This window comes from Gymnogyps californianus, chromosome 8 (genome assembly GCF_018139145.2).
Source record: "Gymnogyps californianus isolate 813 chromosome 8, ASM1813914v2, whole genome shotgun sequence".
NCBI lineage: Eukaryota > Metazoa > Chordata > Aves > Accipitriformes > Cathartidae > Gymnogyps > Gymnogyps californianus.
The window spans coordinates 26,080,557-26,094,653 of record NC_059478.1 but is presented as its reverse complement, the minus strand read 5'-3'; the positions used below and the strand labels follow the sequence as shown (position 1 = coordinate 26,094,653).

At 60.8% G+C, this 14,097-nt stretch overlaps 1 protein-coding gene across 2 annotated transcripts in view; it reads left to right on the top strand.

The window, feature by feature from the left end:
• PIK3R3 (phosphoinositide-3-kinase regulatory subunit 3) overlaps positions 1 to 14,097 on the top strand; it is a 77,250-nt gene continuing 63,153 nt past the window's right edge. The window contains exons 1-4 of one of the 2 annotated variants that reach the window (XM_050900622.1): positions 1 to 72; positions 1,386 to 1,821; positions 6,287 to 6,382; positions 6,630 to 6,707. In XM_050900622.1, coding sequence (XP_050756579.1) covers positions 1 to 72; positions 1,386 to 1,821; positions 6,287 to 6,382; positions 6,630 to 6,707 — 682 coding nt within the window. Of the gene's footprint in view, positions 73 to 1,385; positions 1,826 to 5,663; positions 5,672 to 6,286; positions 6,383 to 6,629; positions 6,708 to 14,097 lie in introns of those variants that run through there. The other variant, XM_050900624.1, reaches the window with a different exon arrangement.

Below are 14,097 nucleotides of genomic sequence, written 5' to 3'. Positions count from 1 at the left end.
ATGCTCAGGAGGAGAGTGAGGAACTGGAGCATCCCCAGGCTGGGATTCTCCATGGCAGCTCCTGCCTGTCCTGTGCGTGTTTTCTAGCCTGGCTAAGGGATGGGGTCCTCTGTGGGTGGGCTGGGTGCTGGGGCAGGGTGAGCTGGCTGGTATGGGGGGGATGGGGTTCATGGGGTGCTGGTTCTCCCCTGTCCTTTAGCATCCCTAAGGATGGATGGAGGCTCTCCAACCCACAGAGGAGGCGATTTGGGAGCAGGGATGCTGCATCTGGGGATGAAATCATCCACCTACTCCTACAATTCCCCCCTCCCCGATAGCCGGGCGCCCCCCCTCGCCCCCCCCCCGCCGCAGCGCGGCGGGGGGGGGGCGAGGGGGGGCGCCCGGCTATCGGGGAGGAGGAGGAGGAGGAGGAGGGACGCTGACATCACCGCCGGAGCGCGGCTCGGCGGGGCCGGGGCGGCCGGGCCGGCTCCGCTCCGCTCCCGTTCTCCGCTCCCACCGGCTGAGCCGCCGGGCCCGGTAAGGCTGGAGGGGCAGCGGGAGGGCTGTGGGAGGCTGGTGGATGGATGGACAGACGGACGGTCCCGCGGCTGCTCCTCGTGATCCATCCATCCATCCATCCCTCCATCCCTCTTCCGCGGGGTCCTGCGGGAAGCTGGGGGGCAGTGGGTCGGCAGCAGCACAGCCTTTCCCCCGGGGAAGATGTCTTTCTCGGAGGAATATTTAAAAATGCATCAAAAAAAAAAAAAAAAAAAGAAGAAAGGAAAAAAAAACCAAACCTAAAACCACCTGAAAATCCTTCGTCTTCATCCGCCAGCTCCGTGCAGCAATGCCAGGCTGGAGCTGCCGGAGGGGAGCTGCGTGCGGCAGGCGGTTTCTCAGCACATACATCTATTTTAAAAGCCCGTGGCGTGATCTCTTGCCCTACTTTCCAGACTCTTGCCGGTACTTTCCTTGCGTGCAGCAGCCGAGCCTTGCTGGCGGGAGCTCCCCGGGAAGCCGGAGCTGAGCGAGCCACTGGGCTCTCCCCGGTGTCAGGAGGCTGGGATGGGGGGACGGGGCAGTGGGGTTGGGGTTGAGACAGCGGTTTGGTCGCTAATGTGCTGCCTTTCATCTCTGACAGAGAGAGGGAGGTCCCCAGCGCTGTGCGGATGAGACCAGGCTGAGAAGAGGATGGCACGTTTGTACCCAGCACCCCAATTAGACTCATTTGCTCCCCTCTGTTTGCCCCAGTGATGAAAAGGCTCCCTACCCACACCTGAGCCAACCCTGCTGAGCCCCGGGCACCGGTGTGGTTCCGCAGCGATTTCGGGGCTGGAGGGGTCAGGAGCCGCTCTCCAACGCGGGGATTTTCCAACACTGAGATTTTTATTCTGCGTGCACAGGGAAGGGAGCGCTCCCATCCCTGCCGCATTGCCCCAGCCCGGCCATACGTGCCCCGTGCGGGCACTCCAGGCTGCCGATGCCCAGCTGGATTCAGGCAGCGTGACCCACACCACGCCATCACCATGGCCTCCTCGGACGGGCTGCAGTACCGGGCTCTCTACGAGTACCAGAAGGACCGGGAGGAGGACCTGGAGCTGTGCCCCGGGGATGTGCTGACAGTCAGCAGGGCCGGGCTGCTCAGCGGCCCCGACTACAAGGACGGGGACGAGCGCAGCCCCCAGGGTTGGCTCCATGGCCTTAACGAGCGCACCAAGGAGCGAGGTGACTTCCCCGGCACCTACGTGGAGTACCTGGGTCCCGCGCGCATCGTCACCACCGCCAAGGCCAGGCCACGGCCCTTGCCCCCGCCACCCACCGGGACCCCCACACCCTGGGGTGAGTGCTGAGGGAGCAGGAAGGTGGGAGCTTACGAGTGGGTGTCCCCTGCAAGATGGCGAGGGTGGCGTGGAGCCCAGGTGGATGCTCGTATTTGGGGTGGCTTGGTGGGGATCCACCCTCGGGATGGGGATCCAGCCCCAGAAGGAGGAGCTGCCCCAGGAATTATCTGCCCTGGTGCATCAAGGCAGCCGCAGGAGGGGCAGGGGGTGACCAGGGTATCGCTCCCCCCCCCAGGCAAACACACTGCAGGGATTACTCCTTGCCAGCATCCCAGGCTGGCTGCTGTGCTGGCATGCGGTGTCCAAGGGGGTCCATGTCTGTGAGAGCACAGGAGAAGATGCAGGATCCTCTTGGCCCCTCAGGGAGGAGCAGAAAGTCCCATGGTGGTCCTCAGGGACCTTTTTTTCCAACTGCTCTTCTCCCCACCACTGCGGCACCCGATTCCGGCTGCTTTCGGTGCCCAGGAGAGCGCTGGCCCCCGGCCAGCTCCCGGCCTCACTGTCACTTTGTGCAGGCTGGGACAGGGGACGATCTTGGCAGGTGGTGGGGTTGGTCCCTGCGGGGCTCCTCCATCCCCGGGGGCTGCAGCACAGTGCTGGGGAGGATATTCGGCAGGGCCCTTCCTGGCATGGGGGCCTCCGGCCGTTTCTCGGCTGGGATCTGCCGAGCTCGTGCGGCCGGATCTGCCCTCACCACTTGCTGTGGCCAAGTGCATTGGGGCTGGGAGGGATTTCACAGCAGTTGCATAATGTAACCTAGCTAAAAAAAAAAAAAGCAAAGTAAGAAACCTCCCTTCCAGCCAGGCACGGTGCGGCGACCCCGGCCAAAGCTGTGGTGCCCTCCTTCTCCAGGATGTGATGGAGGAGAAATGGCTGTCCGTGTGGGCCTGGGGTTGGGAGGCGGCACCACCTTTAGCCGCAGCTGCCCAAAACCTGCCTGGCTGCTGGCCCGGCACCTCGGGCACCCTCCTTGCCCAGTTTGGGACCAAGGCACAGATGTGGTAGCCAGAGAGGCTGTTTCCATCCTGGGCTAGCTAGGCATCAGAGGTACCTTGGTCCCAAGTTTAGAGGGACACCCACTGATGAGGAGTCCGTCTCCCTCCAAAATATGGTTCAAGGCCCCCTTGCCACCGTGATTTAAGAGGGTGGGGACCACCTGGCCCCTGTGCTGAGCACGGCAGGACTCAGCTGGCACGGGGCAACTCCTTCCCCCAACACCATCCACCACCACACGTTGGGTTGCCATGCGGATCCTGCCACTCAGCCCCTACAACAGCATGAGAAGGACGCTGGGACCCCCTTCTGCCTCCCCTCACCAAAACATGGCTGCTCCTCCCCAACCGATGCTCTGAGTGCACCAAGGCAGCCACAGTCCCAGCAGCGCTGGTGAGGATCGGTAAGCAGCTATGTGCTGCCTTTGCAGGAGGGAGGAGGCCACTTTTTGGGGGTGCTTACCCTGCCAGACAAGGGGTTTGAGCCCCCTTCCCAGTCAAGCTCACCGGTGCGTGAGGAGCCCTCTGCCCCTGGCTGTTTGGCAGGCAGAGCCCTAGCAAACGCAGTGCTGTAGCGTGGACAACTCGAGTCTGACAGGAGCAGGCTCAAGGGCTCTCCAGCCCCATTCACCAGGGAGAAGCGTGAAGCCACCCTCTTGCTTCTGCCCTCGCTGCCCATCACCATTGCCTCACACCTGGTATGGGCTCCTCTCCGAGGGGCTGGGAGAGGTGCCCAGGGACCCCTGCCTGCAGGTGCCGGGGACGTGGCGATGCCCCACAGACAGAGGCACGTCCCCAGCAGCAAGCGCAGCCTGGCTGGAGAGCCTGGCCCGTGTGGAAGGTCTCGGCGCAGGAGCCCCAGCCCTCCGTGTGCTTGGGTGAGAGGATAACAACTGAAAATTTTAAAAAATGTAAAATTGAGGGTTTTTTTAATAGGGAAAAACCCACTAAAACCAGGCTTTGGGGGTAAATTGGGGAGGGTGCTGCCATCTGCAGGACATGCTCTGGCCATGGCCTTCTGTCCAGCCCCACTGTCCAGGGGGACGTTGGGTGCTGCCTCCCCAGTGCTGTGCCGTGGGGTGCCCTTACATGGGGTGCCTTTCCTGGGGCAATGCCGGGGTGTGCAGGCACCTTGGCAGGGGAGAGTCATGGCCCACGACCATGTCTTTCTGCAGCAGCGGAGCAGCATGTACCATTTTATGTCGGTTTAAACCCAAACCTCCCGGCTGGCGGGATTTCCCTTAGAGTAAAAATCTCCAACGTGCTCTTGGAAGAGAAGGGATTTTTTTTTTTTTCTTTTTTTTTGGAAAATTCTTCCCGTACTGTTTCCACTCCCAGATGGAGGTTTTGAGGGACATTTGTTTTGGCTGGCCCAAGTGCTTATTTTTCTGCGACAGCAGCGTACTGCCCTGTGTGCCCTCGGTGCCCACTGAGCCCTGGTGCTGGCTGGGGACCCTGGGGACCCTGAGCAGGGTGAAGCCCTGCGGGGAGCCCTGAATGGGAGAGAGACACTGCGTTTCCCAGCCGTGCCCCGGAGCCAGGGCTGGCTCTGCAGGGAGGAATGGTCTTTTTTTAATTAAATAATATCCTAAAAATGGTTCTGCAGTGGATCTGAGTTCCCGAGGGACTTCCCAGGAGCTCGGCGGCTGTTTTGGCCCTGCCTGGTTGTCCTGGGCGGCATCACTGCTGCAAAGCATCACCTCCGCTTCACCCAGGGTCGGAGCCAAGTGGTGCGTCAGGATGCTGGGGTCCAGCCTGGCACCCTGCGGGGAGAGGATGGGCTAAAGATCCAACCTGAGCTTGGGGCTATTCCTGCTGTTTCCAGCAAGGAGAAACAGACGGTTATTTTCTGCCATTGCTGCCTTTCCCCAAGCCAACGCCTTGGAGGCCAAAACCCAGTTTTCCCTAATTAAAAAACCACCTGCACGGTGGGGACATTTTCCATGGGCTCCCAACCACCTGCTTTGGTTCAAACCCTGAGATCTTCCCCATTCCCACCCGATGCACCCACACATCCCCATCAGGCTGTGGAGGGGACCCTGTTGCCAGGCTCGGGGGTCACAGCCGTGCCTGGGGACCGGATCAGCCACCTACGAGCAGGAGGTTTGCGTCCCTCCTCGCTCTCCAGGGAGCACCAGGGCATCACCGTGGCAAAGATGAGAGCCCAGATCCAGCCGTTGCAGCCAAGTTCTGTTTTTGCAAAAGGTCAAAGGCATCGTGACCCTGTCCACAGCCCCCTTTTTTTTCTTTTTCATTCCTTATAACCATTATGGGTTTATTGGCTTCACACGTGAGCTCCCTGCCTTCTGCCAGGCAGCAAAAACCAAAGACAGAATGAACCTAATGCTGGAGTTGACCGAGCTGGAGTGCACCTTGCTGGGGGGGAAAGTCACACTCAGGCTTTATTTAATTTGCTATAATTTTTTTAAACATATTTCCACCAGAACAGATCCGCTCACCACATAAAACAGGCAGACGAGCTCTTGACACATCATCCTGTCCAGATGCCATCCGTGCCCCGGCTGTTGCACACAGCTCTGATGTGCTGTGGCCGGTGGCAGCCCGTGCCAGCCCCCTGCCCTGCCTGCTCCTGCCTGTCCCCTGCCCCTGCCCGCTGCCTTCCCGCAGGGGCTCAAGGCCACTAACAAGAGACTGTGGAGGGAAAGCCCAGCACTGCATTGCCAGGGCCTCCATCAGGTATAACCTGCACAGGAAGGGTTTATCAGCTGGGGTGATAAGAAGGGAGGGAGGGAGGGAGCGAGTGATGGAAGGATGGATGAATACAGCGTGCCCTGGGGTAAGGAGAGCTGCTTTCATGCCTGCCAGGGGATTTGCTCCTCTCTGGCAGGGTCTGGGGTGAGGTGTCCTTGGTATAAAACCCAGGAGCCAGCAGCACCTAGGGATTTGTGCCGTGGGAAGCCTGACCCATGTTTGGCTGAAGGGCTCCTCAAGGGCTGGGGGAGGTCTGCACCAGCCAAGGGGGTGGCTGAGACCTCCCTGGGCTTGTGCTCAACCCTGTTGTAGACACCAGAGAATCCAAGTGGGTGAGAGCTGCAAGGAGCCATGTCCATGCCGGGTATGGATCTGGCCCCCCAGCTCCTGCCTGGTGCCACTAAGGGCTGTGGGTGATGAGAGGGGGCAGTCTCGGTGCCATGGGAGGAGAGGCGGGGAAGGGGTTTTGGCCTGAAGGGTCTCCACGGTCAGGGCAGGATGCTCTCCGCGGGCAGGGTGCATGCCCAAGCAGGTCTTTGCATCTCAGCAAGCGGGTGAGCCCCCGACGGTGAGTCTTACAGTAAAAAGAGGATAAAAGAAGGGAGAAGTTCTCCAGAATTGGACAGGCATGAGCAGAAGTGTTGGTTGTGGCTGTGCCAAAGCAGCAGCTTTATTCTGCCCTGGGGCAGCTGAGGAAAGAAGCTGGAATTCCCTCAGGCAGAAATTTCCAAGCCCCTTCTCCCCATCTTTCCATCACAGGGCTCCCCGGGCAGGCAGAGCTCACCGAGCACCCCACCCTCCCCGAGCAGGCGCTGCCGACCGTGGCCAGGCTCATCGAGGCGCTGGAAAAACAAGGTACAGGCAGCCATGGTGTCTGTCCGCAGGGCGTACATGGGTGCATGCGCACGACCACTCACTCTGCCCGCGTTCGGAGATGCCCTGAGAGCATCGCTAGAGCCAAACCTCTCCTCACACACCCTGGTACCCATGCAGTGTGGGCAGGGTGAGGGAGCTTGGTGGTCTCAGTCCCTGCCCGCTTCCATCGCGTCGGAGGGAGGATTTGGGGCTCAGGACTAACCCCTCTCTCCTGGCTGCTCCCCAGGTCTCGACAGCGAGGTGCTCTACAGATCTGCCCCCGGTGCGCTGGGGGATGCGGAGCTGAAGCAAGCTCTTCTGGCAGGTAAGTCCCAGAGCCGCGTCCTGCCCCGTATCCCCAGGAAGGAAGGGGGCTGTGGAGGTGATGCTGCCAGGCGAGCCATGCTACCCAGGCACAGTGGGGATCAGTTACGGGCTCCAACCTCGTTATGGCCCTAATTACAGCTCTGTAAGGCCCTGCCTGCATGCAAGCCCCCCTCCGCTTGCCCGATACCCCAATGTGATGCTGCCAAGAGGGATGCAGGTGCGGGGCTGGGGTGCTTTGCTAGAAGCTCTATATTTTTTTTAGGCAGAAAAATATTTCATTTTGCAACCCTCTAGAGTTTCTGTTTGAGAAAGCCTTTTGTGGGTGCGGTAGGGAAAAAGAAAAAGGGAAGAAAAAGCTCATTTTTTAGGAGAATGGGAAGCGTTTTGCAGGACTGGGAGGGCATGAGCAGGGTGGGGAGGAGGGAAAAACCATCTCCCCACCCCTGCTCCTAAATTCATGGCTGGGATGGCACGGGGGCGTTGAGGACGTGATGGATCCAGTGTGCCGCTCAAATCTGGGGCGGGGGGGCGGGGGGCTGCGTCGAGCATCTCCATCCTCCTGGCCGCGGTGCCCAGAGGGCGGCACTGTGGCACCAGGCACGGTCCAGCCCCGCACAGTCCGGTTCTGGCCCCGCGTCCCCCCCCCGCCTGCCCTTGGGCCCCGCATCGCGGGAGCTGCCGGCCGGGGCACGGCGGGGGCGGGGGGGGGGGCGGCGGCGGCTCTGCCAGCGCCGGGAGCCGGCGGCAGCCGGGCCGTGTTGCTGGGGAGAAGGGCTGTGATGAAATCGCTATATTAAGCAACATGACCTCATCGCTTCCCCGCGCACCGGGAGCCGAGTTCCCGCCGGGCGGGGGACGAGGCCGCGGAGAAGGAAGGGATGCAGGAGAGGAGATGCTGGGTGTCCCGGGGCTGCTCCGTCCCTGCTGCCCGAGGAGGGCTCTGCTCCCCCGGGGATGATGGGGGGCACAGTGCACCCCACCACCCCGCTCTCCTCCCCTTGGGGAAGCCCCTGCTGCAGTCTGGGGAAGGCAGGAGCAGCGGGGTGCCCTTTCGCACGGCCTTGTCTCCCGGCCCAGATTTCCCAGCTGATCTCCAGAGGAGGTGAAGGCATCCGGAGAGCAATCCCCGCGGCCCCGGCTGCCCTGGGCATTGATGCCTGGGCTGGGCAGGGGCAGCAACAACAGCATGAGAAGGATGCTTTTCTTTCTGAGCACGCAGGAGTTACGGGTCCTCCGTCCTCCCCGCACAGCGGGTGCAGCATCCCCGGCAGGCACAGGGCTCCTTGGCAGCACGGCAGCGGTCACTACCGAAATCCTGCCCAGCCTCAGGAGACTCCCCCAGCCCAGGGGCAAAATCCGCTGGCTTTGCCGGAGCCTGGGCTGGAGCTCTGAGCAGCTGCTGGGTCCATCCAGGTTTTCATCTCCCACTGCAGGACCCAGCACCGGGCAGGGAAATGCCATCATGGTTTTCAAACCATTTGAAAGCCCTGAAAAATCCCCAACAGCCCTGAGTGACTTGATGCTCCCAAGCCTCGCCATCTCCTCTAGGACCTAAATAAGCTCTTTTGTTTGGCAGCTCAGGGGGCTGCCCCGTGTGCTCGGCAACAATGAGCTAGGCAAAGCCGGAGCTCCCCGGAGCTGGCTGGAGCGGGTAGGACATGTCACGCGTTTGCTATCTCTCAGCTGAAGGGGCTGATGCTCAGCCCCGCCAGAGGGATGTTCTGCAAACAGGATGGGGACGATGTTCCTGCCAGGGCCAAGCATCCCGGCAGAGCCCAGGCTTGGCAGCCTGCTCCCCCTGCAGCCTCCTGCGGACCAGAGACCCAGCGGTGCTTTCCCAGGGCCCTGCTGGAGCCCAAACTGGGCTGGGGAGGGCAGGAGAGCATCTCTGCTTTGGCTCCCATGCAGGCCCTTTCATTGCATTTGGTGGAGTAAAACGTCCCTGCCAAAAAATGGGAGTTTGCATGCCCCATGCGCAAGACAGCAGAGGCGAGGGTCGCGTTCCTCTTCCTTCCACACTCCTGATGGTCCATCCCTCCTGTACCGCATCTCTGCCAGCAGCCCGCCTGCAAAAGTCAAGCTCCATCTTGGGGAACGGGGAGAAATTGGAGCTGGGGCTGGCGGTGGCTGGAAGCGAACTGCATCTCAGTTGGGGGGAAAACTGGGTTCCCACCAGGGGTTTCAGCTTCCCTGCAAATACCCAAATCACACTGGTGTTTGGCAGTGGTGGGAGGAAAACTGCTAGAGAGTGCAAGAAAAAAGGAGCAGGGGCTGGAAAAGTTTAATGTTGGTTTTCTAACTCCCAAATCTTAACATGTCAGAGAAAACAGGGTGTTTTCTACACTGAAAGAGCATATGAACTTTTGGTGGGGAGGAGGAGGTTTCTCTGGGGACAAGGAGCCACGCAGGTCAGAGCAGTCCTGGCTGTCCTGGGGAGCCTGCGGGCATCGTGCCCCTGGGGCCGGACAGCGCAGGCACCCATCTGACTTGTGCTGATCGAACTCTTTCCCCGTCCCTGGCCCTTTCAGAGCCCTTACCCGTGGGGGACCTAGCCTGACAGGGCAGCCCCCAAGCCGAACATCACCCAGGCTTTGGGATGAAGCATTCCCAGGTTTCCCATCCTCATGGGGCCATGGCAGCATCAGGCATGGCGAGCTTGGATGCAGCGTGGCTCCACGTGGCTGTACAGCCTGGGCTGGGGCTGTCCCTGTCCCCTGTCCTAGCGCTGGTGTCATCCTGCAGGATGGTGGCGTCTGACCGCTGGCTAGAGCCTGTGCACCAAACTTGGTATTTCCATGTTAGATGATGCAAGAAAAATTATTTATAGGGTAAAAAAAAAGAGAAAGCAAAGACAGAAAGCTCCCCGGCTGTGGGGCTGCTTCAGGACCTGGGGGCATCTCCGTGCCCATCGTGCCAGGGGCCACACACTGACCCTGAGGGTTTCCAGCCCCCAGCACTCCTGCTGTCCCCTGTGTGTGGCTCAGGGGCTGTTTTGAGCACAGGGGATGGGGCAAATCACCTGCAAAATCCCTGGTGCCTGCTGACATGGGGTGTACAAGCCCCTCCGGCACCCGGGCGTGATGTCCTCTCACCCCATGCTTGCTCAGGGTCCTGCCCGCACTCCTCTCTCCCTGAGATGTTCCAGGCAGCCTTCTCATGGCTGCCACTGAACCTGGAAACATGGGACCTTCTCTGGCCGGTGGCAGCGGAGCCGTGGGTGGGCTGGTGGGTGCTGGACCCCTTCGGAGCTGAGGGACCCAAGCTGGAGGAGGCTTGGCATGGGGATGGCTGCAAAGTCCTGCGTGAAGTGGTCGGGCAGCACTTTGCCACCACTGGTGAGGGGTGGTCTGCATCCTCCTCACTCCTCCCTGGTGGGGGACGGGGTGCAGAGACCCCGCAGACCCCCCCACTCCATGCCTCCCTGGGTGCCCCGTATGGCTCGGATGGGACTGAACCCATCCAGCACTGAAACCTCCCAGATTCTGGATACCCCATGCCCCGATCTGGGCTCTGGGCTCCATCGGCAGACGCAAACACCATGAGCCTTCCCCAGGTAGCACTGGGAAAAGCCTCCGCCGCTGGCAGGGCCAGGCAGGAGCTGCCTGCACCCTGGGGTGCCGGGGCGAATCCGGCAGCAGCGTGAGGCGGATTGGAGCCGGTGTCTCCAGGCGTGCCGTGCCTGCGCTGCCATCCTGCCCGCTTTGATCTTGGGCCCCGGCGCTGAGTAGTCTGCCTGGAGACACGCTCACGTGCCCCGGAATTAGGTCAGGGCTCAGTGGGGATTAGCAAGCGGTGGTGGGCCCCGGGGCCTCACCGGGGCTGCCGGGAGCTGCTGCCGGGCAGAAAGGGCTGGGCTGGAGTGAAGAGCAGCCTCGCGGGCCCCACACCGCTTCCCACATCATCACAACGTGGATGCCCAGGGAGGGAGCGCATCCCCGTCCTCATCCCTGGGATGCCAGAGGGGGTTGGAGGCCCCCGAGGGCTCTGGTTTCCTCTGGCCAAGCTATTAACCCCACCACAATGACTTTACTGCCGAACACAAGGTGCCCCGGTGCCTGCCACGCTGCTTTTTATTTATACCTGCGGTAGAAATAAACCTCGCGTCATCAGAGCCTGGCAAGAGGCATGATCTCATCTCTTATATTTGGTGGTGACGAAAGAAGGGTAAATAAACGGCAACGGCGCAGACGTCCCTGCCAGACCCATCGGGGTGAATTGGGGGTGAGCTTTTGCCATCCCCTCCCGTAGCTGCTGGGGAAACTGAGGAAGGGAACTGCCCTTGGGAAGCTGAGGTGGGGGAAGGCAGCCTCACTGGGCACCCTTGAAAGGGGGGGTCCCAGCACCCCTGCCCTGGCTGAGTGCAAGCCGGGGGTATGCCGAGGTGAAATCCAGCTAGGATGGTGTTTGGGGCTGCCAGGAGCTCCTGTGCATGGGCAGGGGGTGTCCTGGCAGCTGCCAAGTCCCCAGCACAAGGTACCAGCAGGCTGGCTGAGAGATGTTACAATGGTGCTGAATCAAAGCTGGGGAAATATTCCCTGATTCGGTGCACAGTTCCCCAGTAAATCCCCACTATGGGATGCCCAGGAGCCTCAAATGCCTGGTCGGGTCCAGGGGATGTACAGATCCTTGTGCAGGCAGCATGTGTGCAGATGGGAAGGTATAGCCCCTAGGACTGGACAACAAGGACATCCCTGCAGCACCAGCTGATGGTTAAACCTAAAAGGTCTGGAAGGGGTAGGGAAACTCCCAAGTCAGTATTTAAGTCAGCCCCAGGTATGGGTGGTTTGGGTGCCCCTCTGTCACAGGGACCATGCACCCAAAAGCATCATGCTGTGGCAGCACTTGGCAGCCAAGGTCGAGCTTAGCCTGTAGGACTCCCTGCTGCACCCTGCTGCGAGAGGGGCCGTGGGTGCTGGGCAGGGTCCGCACCCTATCACCCATGCACTGGCCGGGGATGTGGGTGCAGCTGTCACCTGTGGCCACATGCAGGGGACAGCAGGTTACCAGGACCTGGCAAGCCTCTCCTTCAAACCAAATCCCCCAACCTCCTCCACGCCACCTCTTGGCTAAACATCCTCCGCGTTTACCGAAACTCCGGGCTTACTCACACCTCCCCAGCTGGCTGCAGCTGCCGGGAGAGGTCCTGGTGTTTCCTGCCCAGCCTGACTCAGCCCAAAGCCCCCGCACCCCTCTGCCTCTCCTGGGATGTGGGGTCTCACATCCCGGTGGGAGGAGGCTGGGAGCACCCATTGCTTTTTGCTCTGGGCTGGTGGTCATCCTGCACACCCCTTCCCCAGCCCCAAATTTATTTCTGTTTTTCATCCCCGATGGGCAAGGGATGCTCTCTGCTGGTCCCTGGTTGCTTGCTTGCTCTGCTGGCAGGTCAGCGAGCAGATTGTGTGCTGGAGGGGGTTGGTATGGGGTTGAGGTTGGGGTTTTGGGGTGTTTTCCTTCTATTTGCGGCAGACGGATGGAATCCCTCTGTCATTCCCCCGGGGAAGGGACAGGAACATCTGGAGAGCAGCGGGAGAGCATTGACTCATCTTGCAGCATCATTAACTTCTTATAGCTGGTTATCATCTCCCTCTGATAAGGAGAGAGCAGCATCCGTGGGGTCAGGCCAGCCGTAATTGGCTGGGAAGGCTCCAGGGTTAACCCTTCCCCAGCTGCCGGCCAAGCCTCCCCGAGCTGCTGGGGTGCAGCTGGTGCTGGGGAGCAGCTCGGAGCACCCCCCGGCTGTGCTCTCAGCCTAACGGGGAGCCCAGCTCACCACGGCGGCTCCAGGGGAAGGAGGGGAGCTGGGGCAGGAGGATGCCACTGCATCTCTAGGAGGATGGGGGCAACAGGCTAATGGCTATTTCTAGCCAACGTGCCAAGGAAAATGGTGCCATCAGCAATCAGTCCCTGTTAGCAGGGTGTGAATCCCCCTGGTCTCCCCATCACGCCTCTCTCCGAGTGTAAAGATGTTTTTGAGTCTCGCTTTGAAACTGGCTGAGCCTTCCCTTTGAACACCCCCCCAAGCCCATGCCTAATGATGCAAACGAGCTAATTAGGCCACGGTGGAGCCTGGGGCTGATCGCCTGGGGCCAGCGCCCGGCAGTGGCCCCTTCCCTGCACAGAAACAGCTTGCGGCTGCTCTCCCCAATCCGTGCCAGCATCCTTAAGGCGAGTGACAGGTCCCTGCAGAAACCTCCGTGGCAGGCAGGGGAGAGCAGCCGGGCTCGCCCCAGGTGAGAAGGGGTTTGGGGTTTGCCCGGTGCATCCTGCTGGTGGGAGCAGCTCTCTGCAATGCAGCCGCTTGCCCAAACAACGAGATTCTGAAACCCCCCAGCAGCATCCCTGGGTTTTAGCCACACACTGTGGGGTTTCATCCCAAAATGGGGGTTGGAGCATCTCGTGGGATCCCTGACCCTGCTCTGCTCCCCCTGCCCAGCTGGAGCTAACCTGCCAGCTCACTTCTCCAGGGCAAGTACTAGCAAAAATGGGGAACTGGCTGTCATCCCCCCGCAAACCCCAGTAGAAATAACCCTTTTGGCCAGCTAAGAAGGTCCAGAAGTGTGGCTGGGAGATGGGAGCATCAGCATGGACCAGAGTGCGGCTGGGGTGCAGCAGGCAAAGGCTGGCACAGCCCTGCCCACCTCGAGGATGCTGAGGGCAGAGTGGTCCATGGGGTGATGCTGTGACATCGGGGGGGTGCCAGAAAGGCAGCACACACCTTTGGTCCGCATCGTGTTTGGCCACAGTGGACGGCTGCCCACCCTGGCACGGTGGCATCTCTCCCAGCTGTCCCCATGCTGCCCTGGGGCACGGTTCCCAGCCAGCCGGGTGCTTGCTCCTGAAAATGAGGTAGTGTCTCCAACGGCTGGGTTAAAGGCTTCGCTTCAGGCATTGGTCAATCTGTTTTCTCTCTGGTCTCTGAGCCAAATGGCAGGCACTGGCCATAAGGGACCCGCCACGGCTTCTTGTTCCCGAGCAGGCGGAGGAGGAGGCTGGCAGGCTCCTGGGCTGCCTGGCCCACGGCGGGGATGCCCCAAGGAGAGGACATCAAGGTCAAGGTGCCCAAAATGAGCCTTTGCCAAGAGTTGGGGAGTGGCTCCCCATCCTAGCCCTGCCAGCCAGGTGCCTCCAATGCCTTGCGCTAGGAAATAGCTTTTCTCCGCCCTTTCGGGTTTATTGCCCCAGAAGGGAGTGCAGCCACACACAGTCAGCTGAAATGGCTGGAGACTCAAGGCATTTTCTGCTGGAAAATGCTGGGCTGGGAGATGGAGCATCTCCCAAAACGGCACCGATTTCAGTAAAGCTGCATTTGCGGGTGAAGACCCAGAGAGGGGAGGGGAAGGGGGCTCAGAGCAGGGCAAGCCCACCATCTTCTTCTCAGTCACAACACA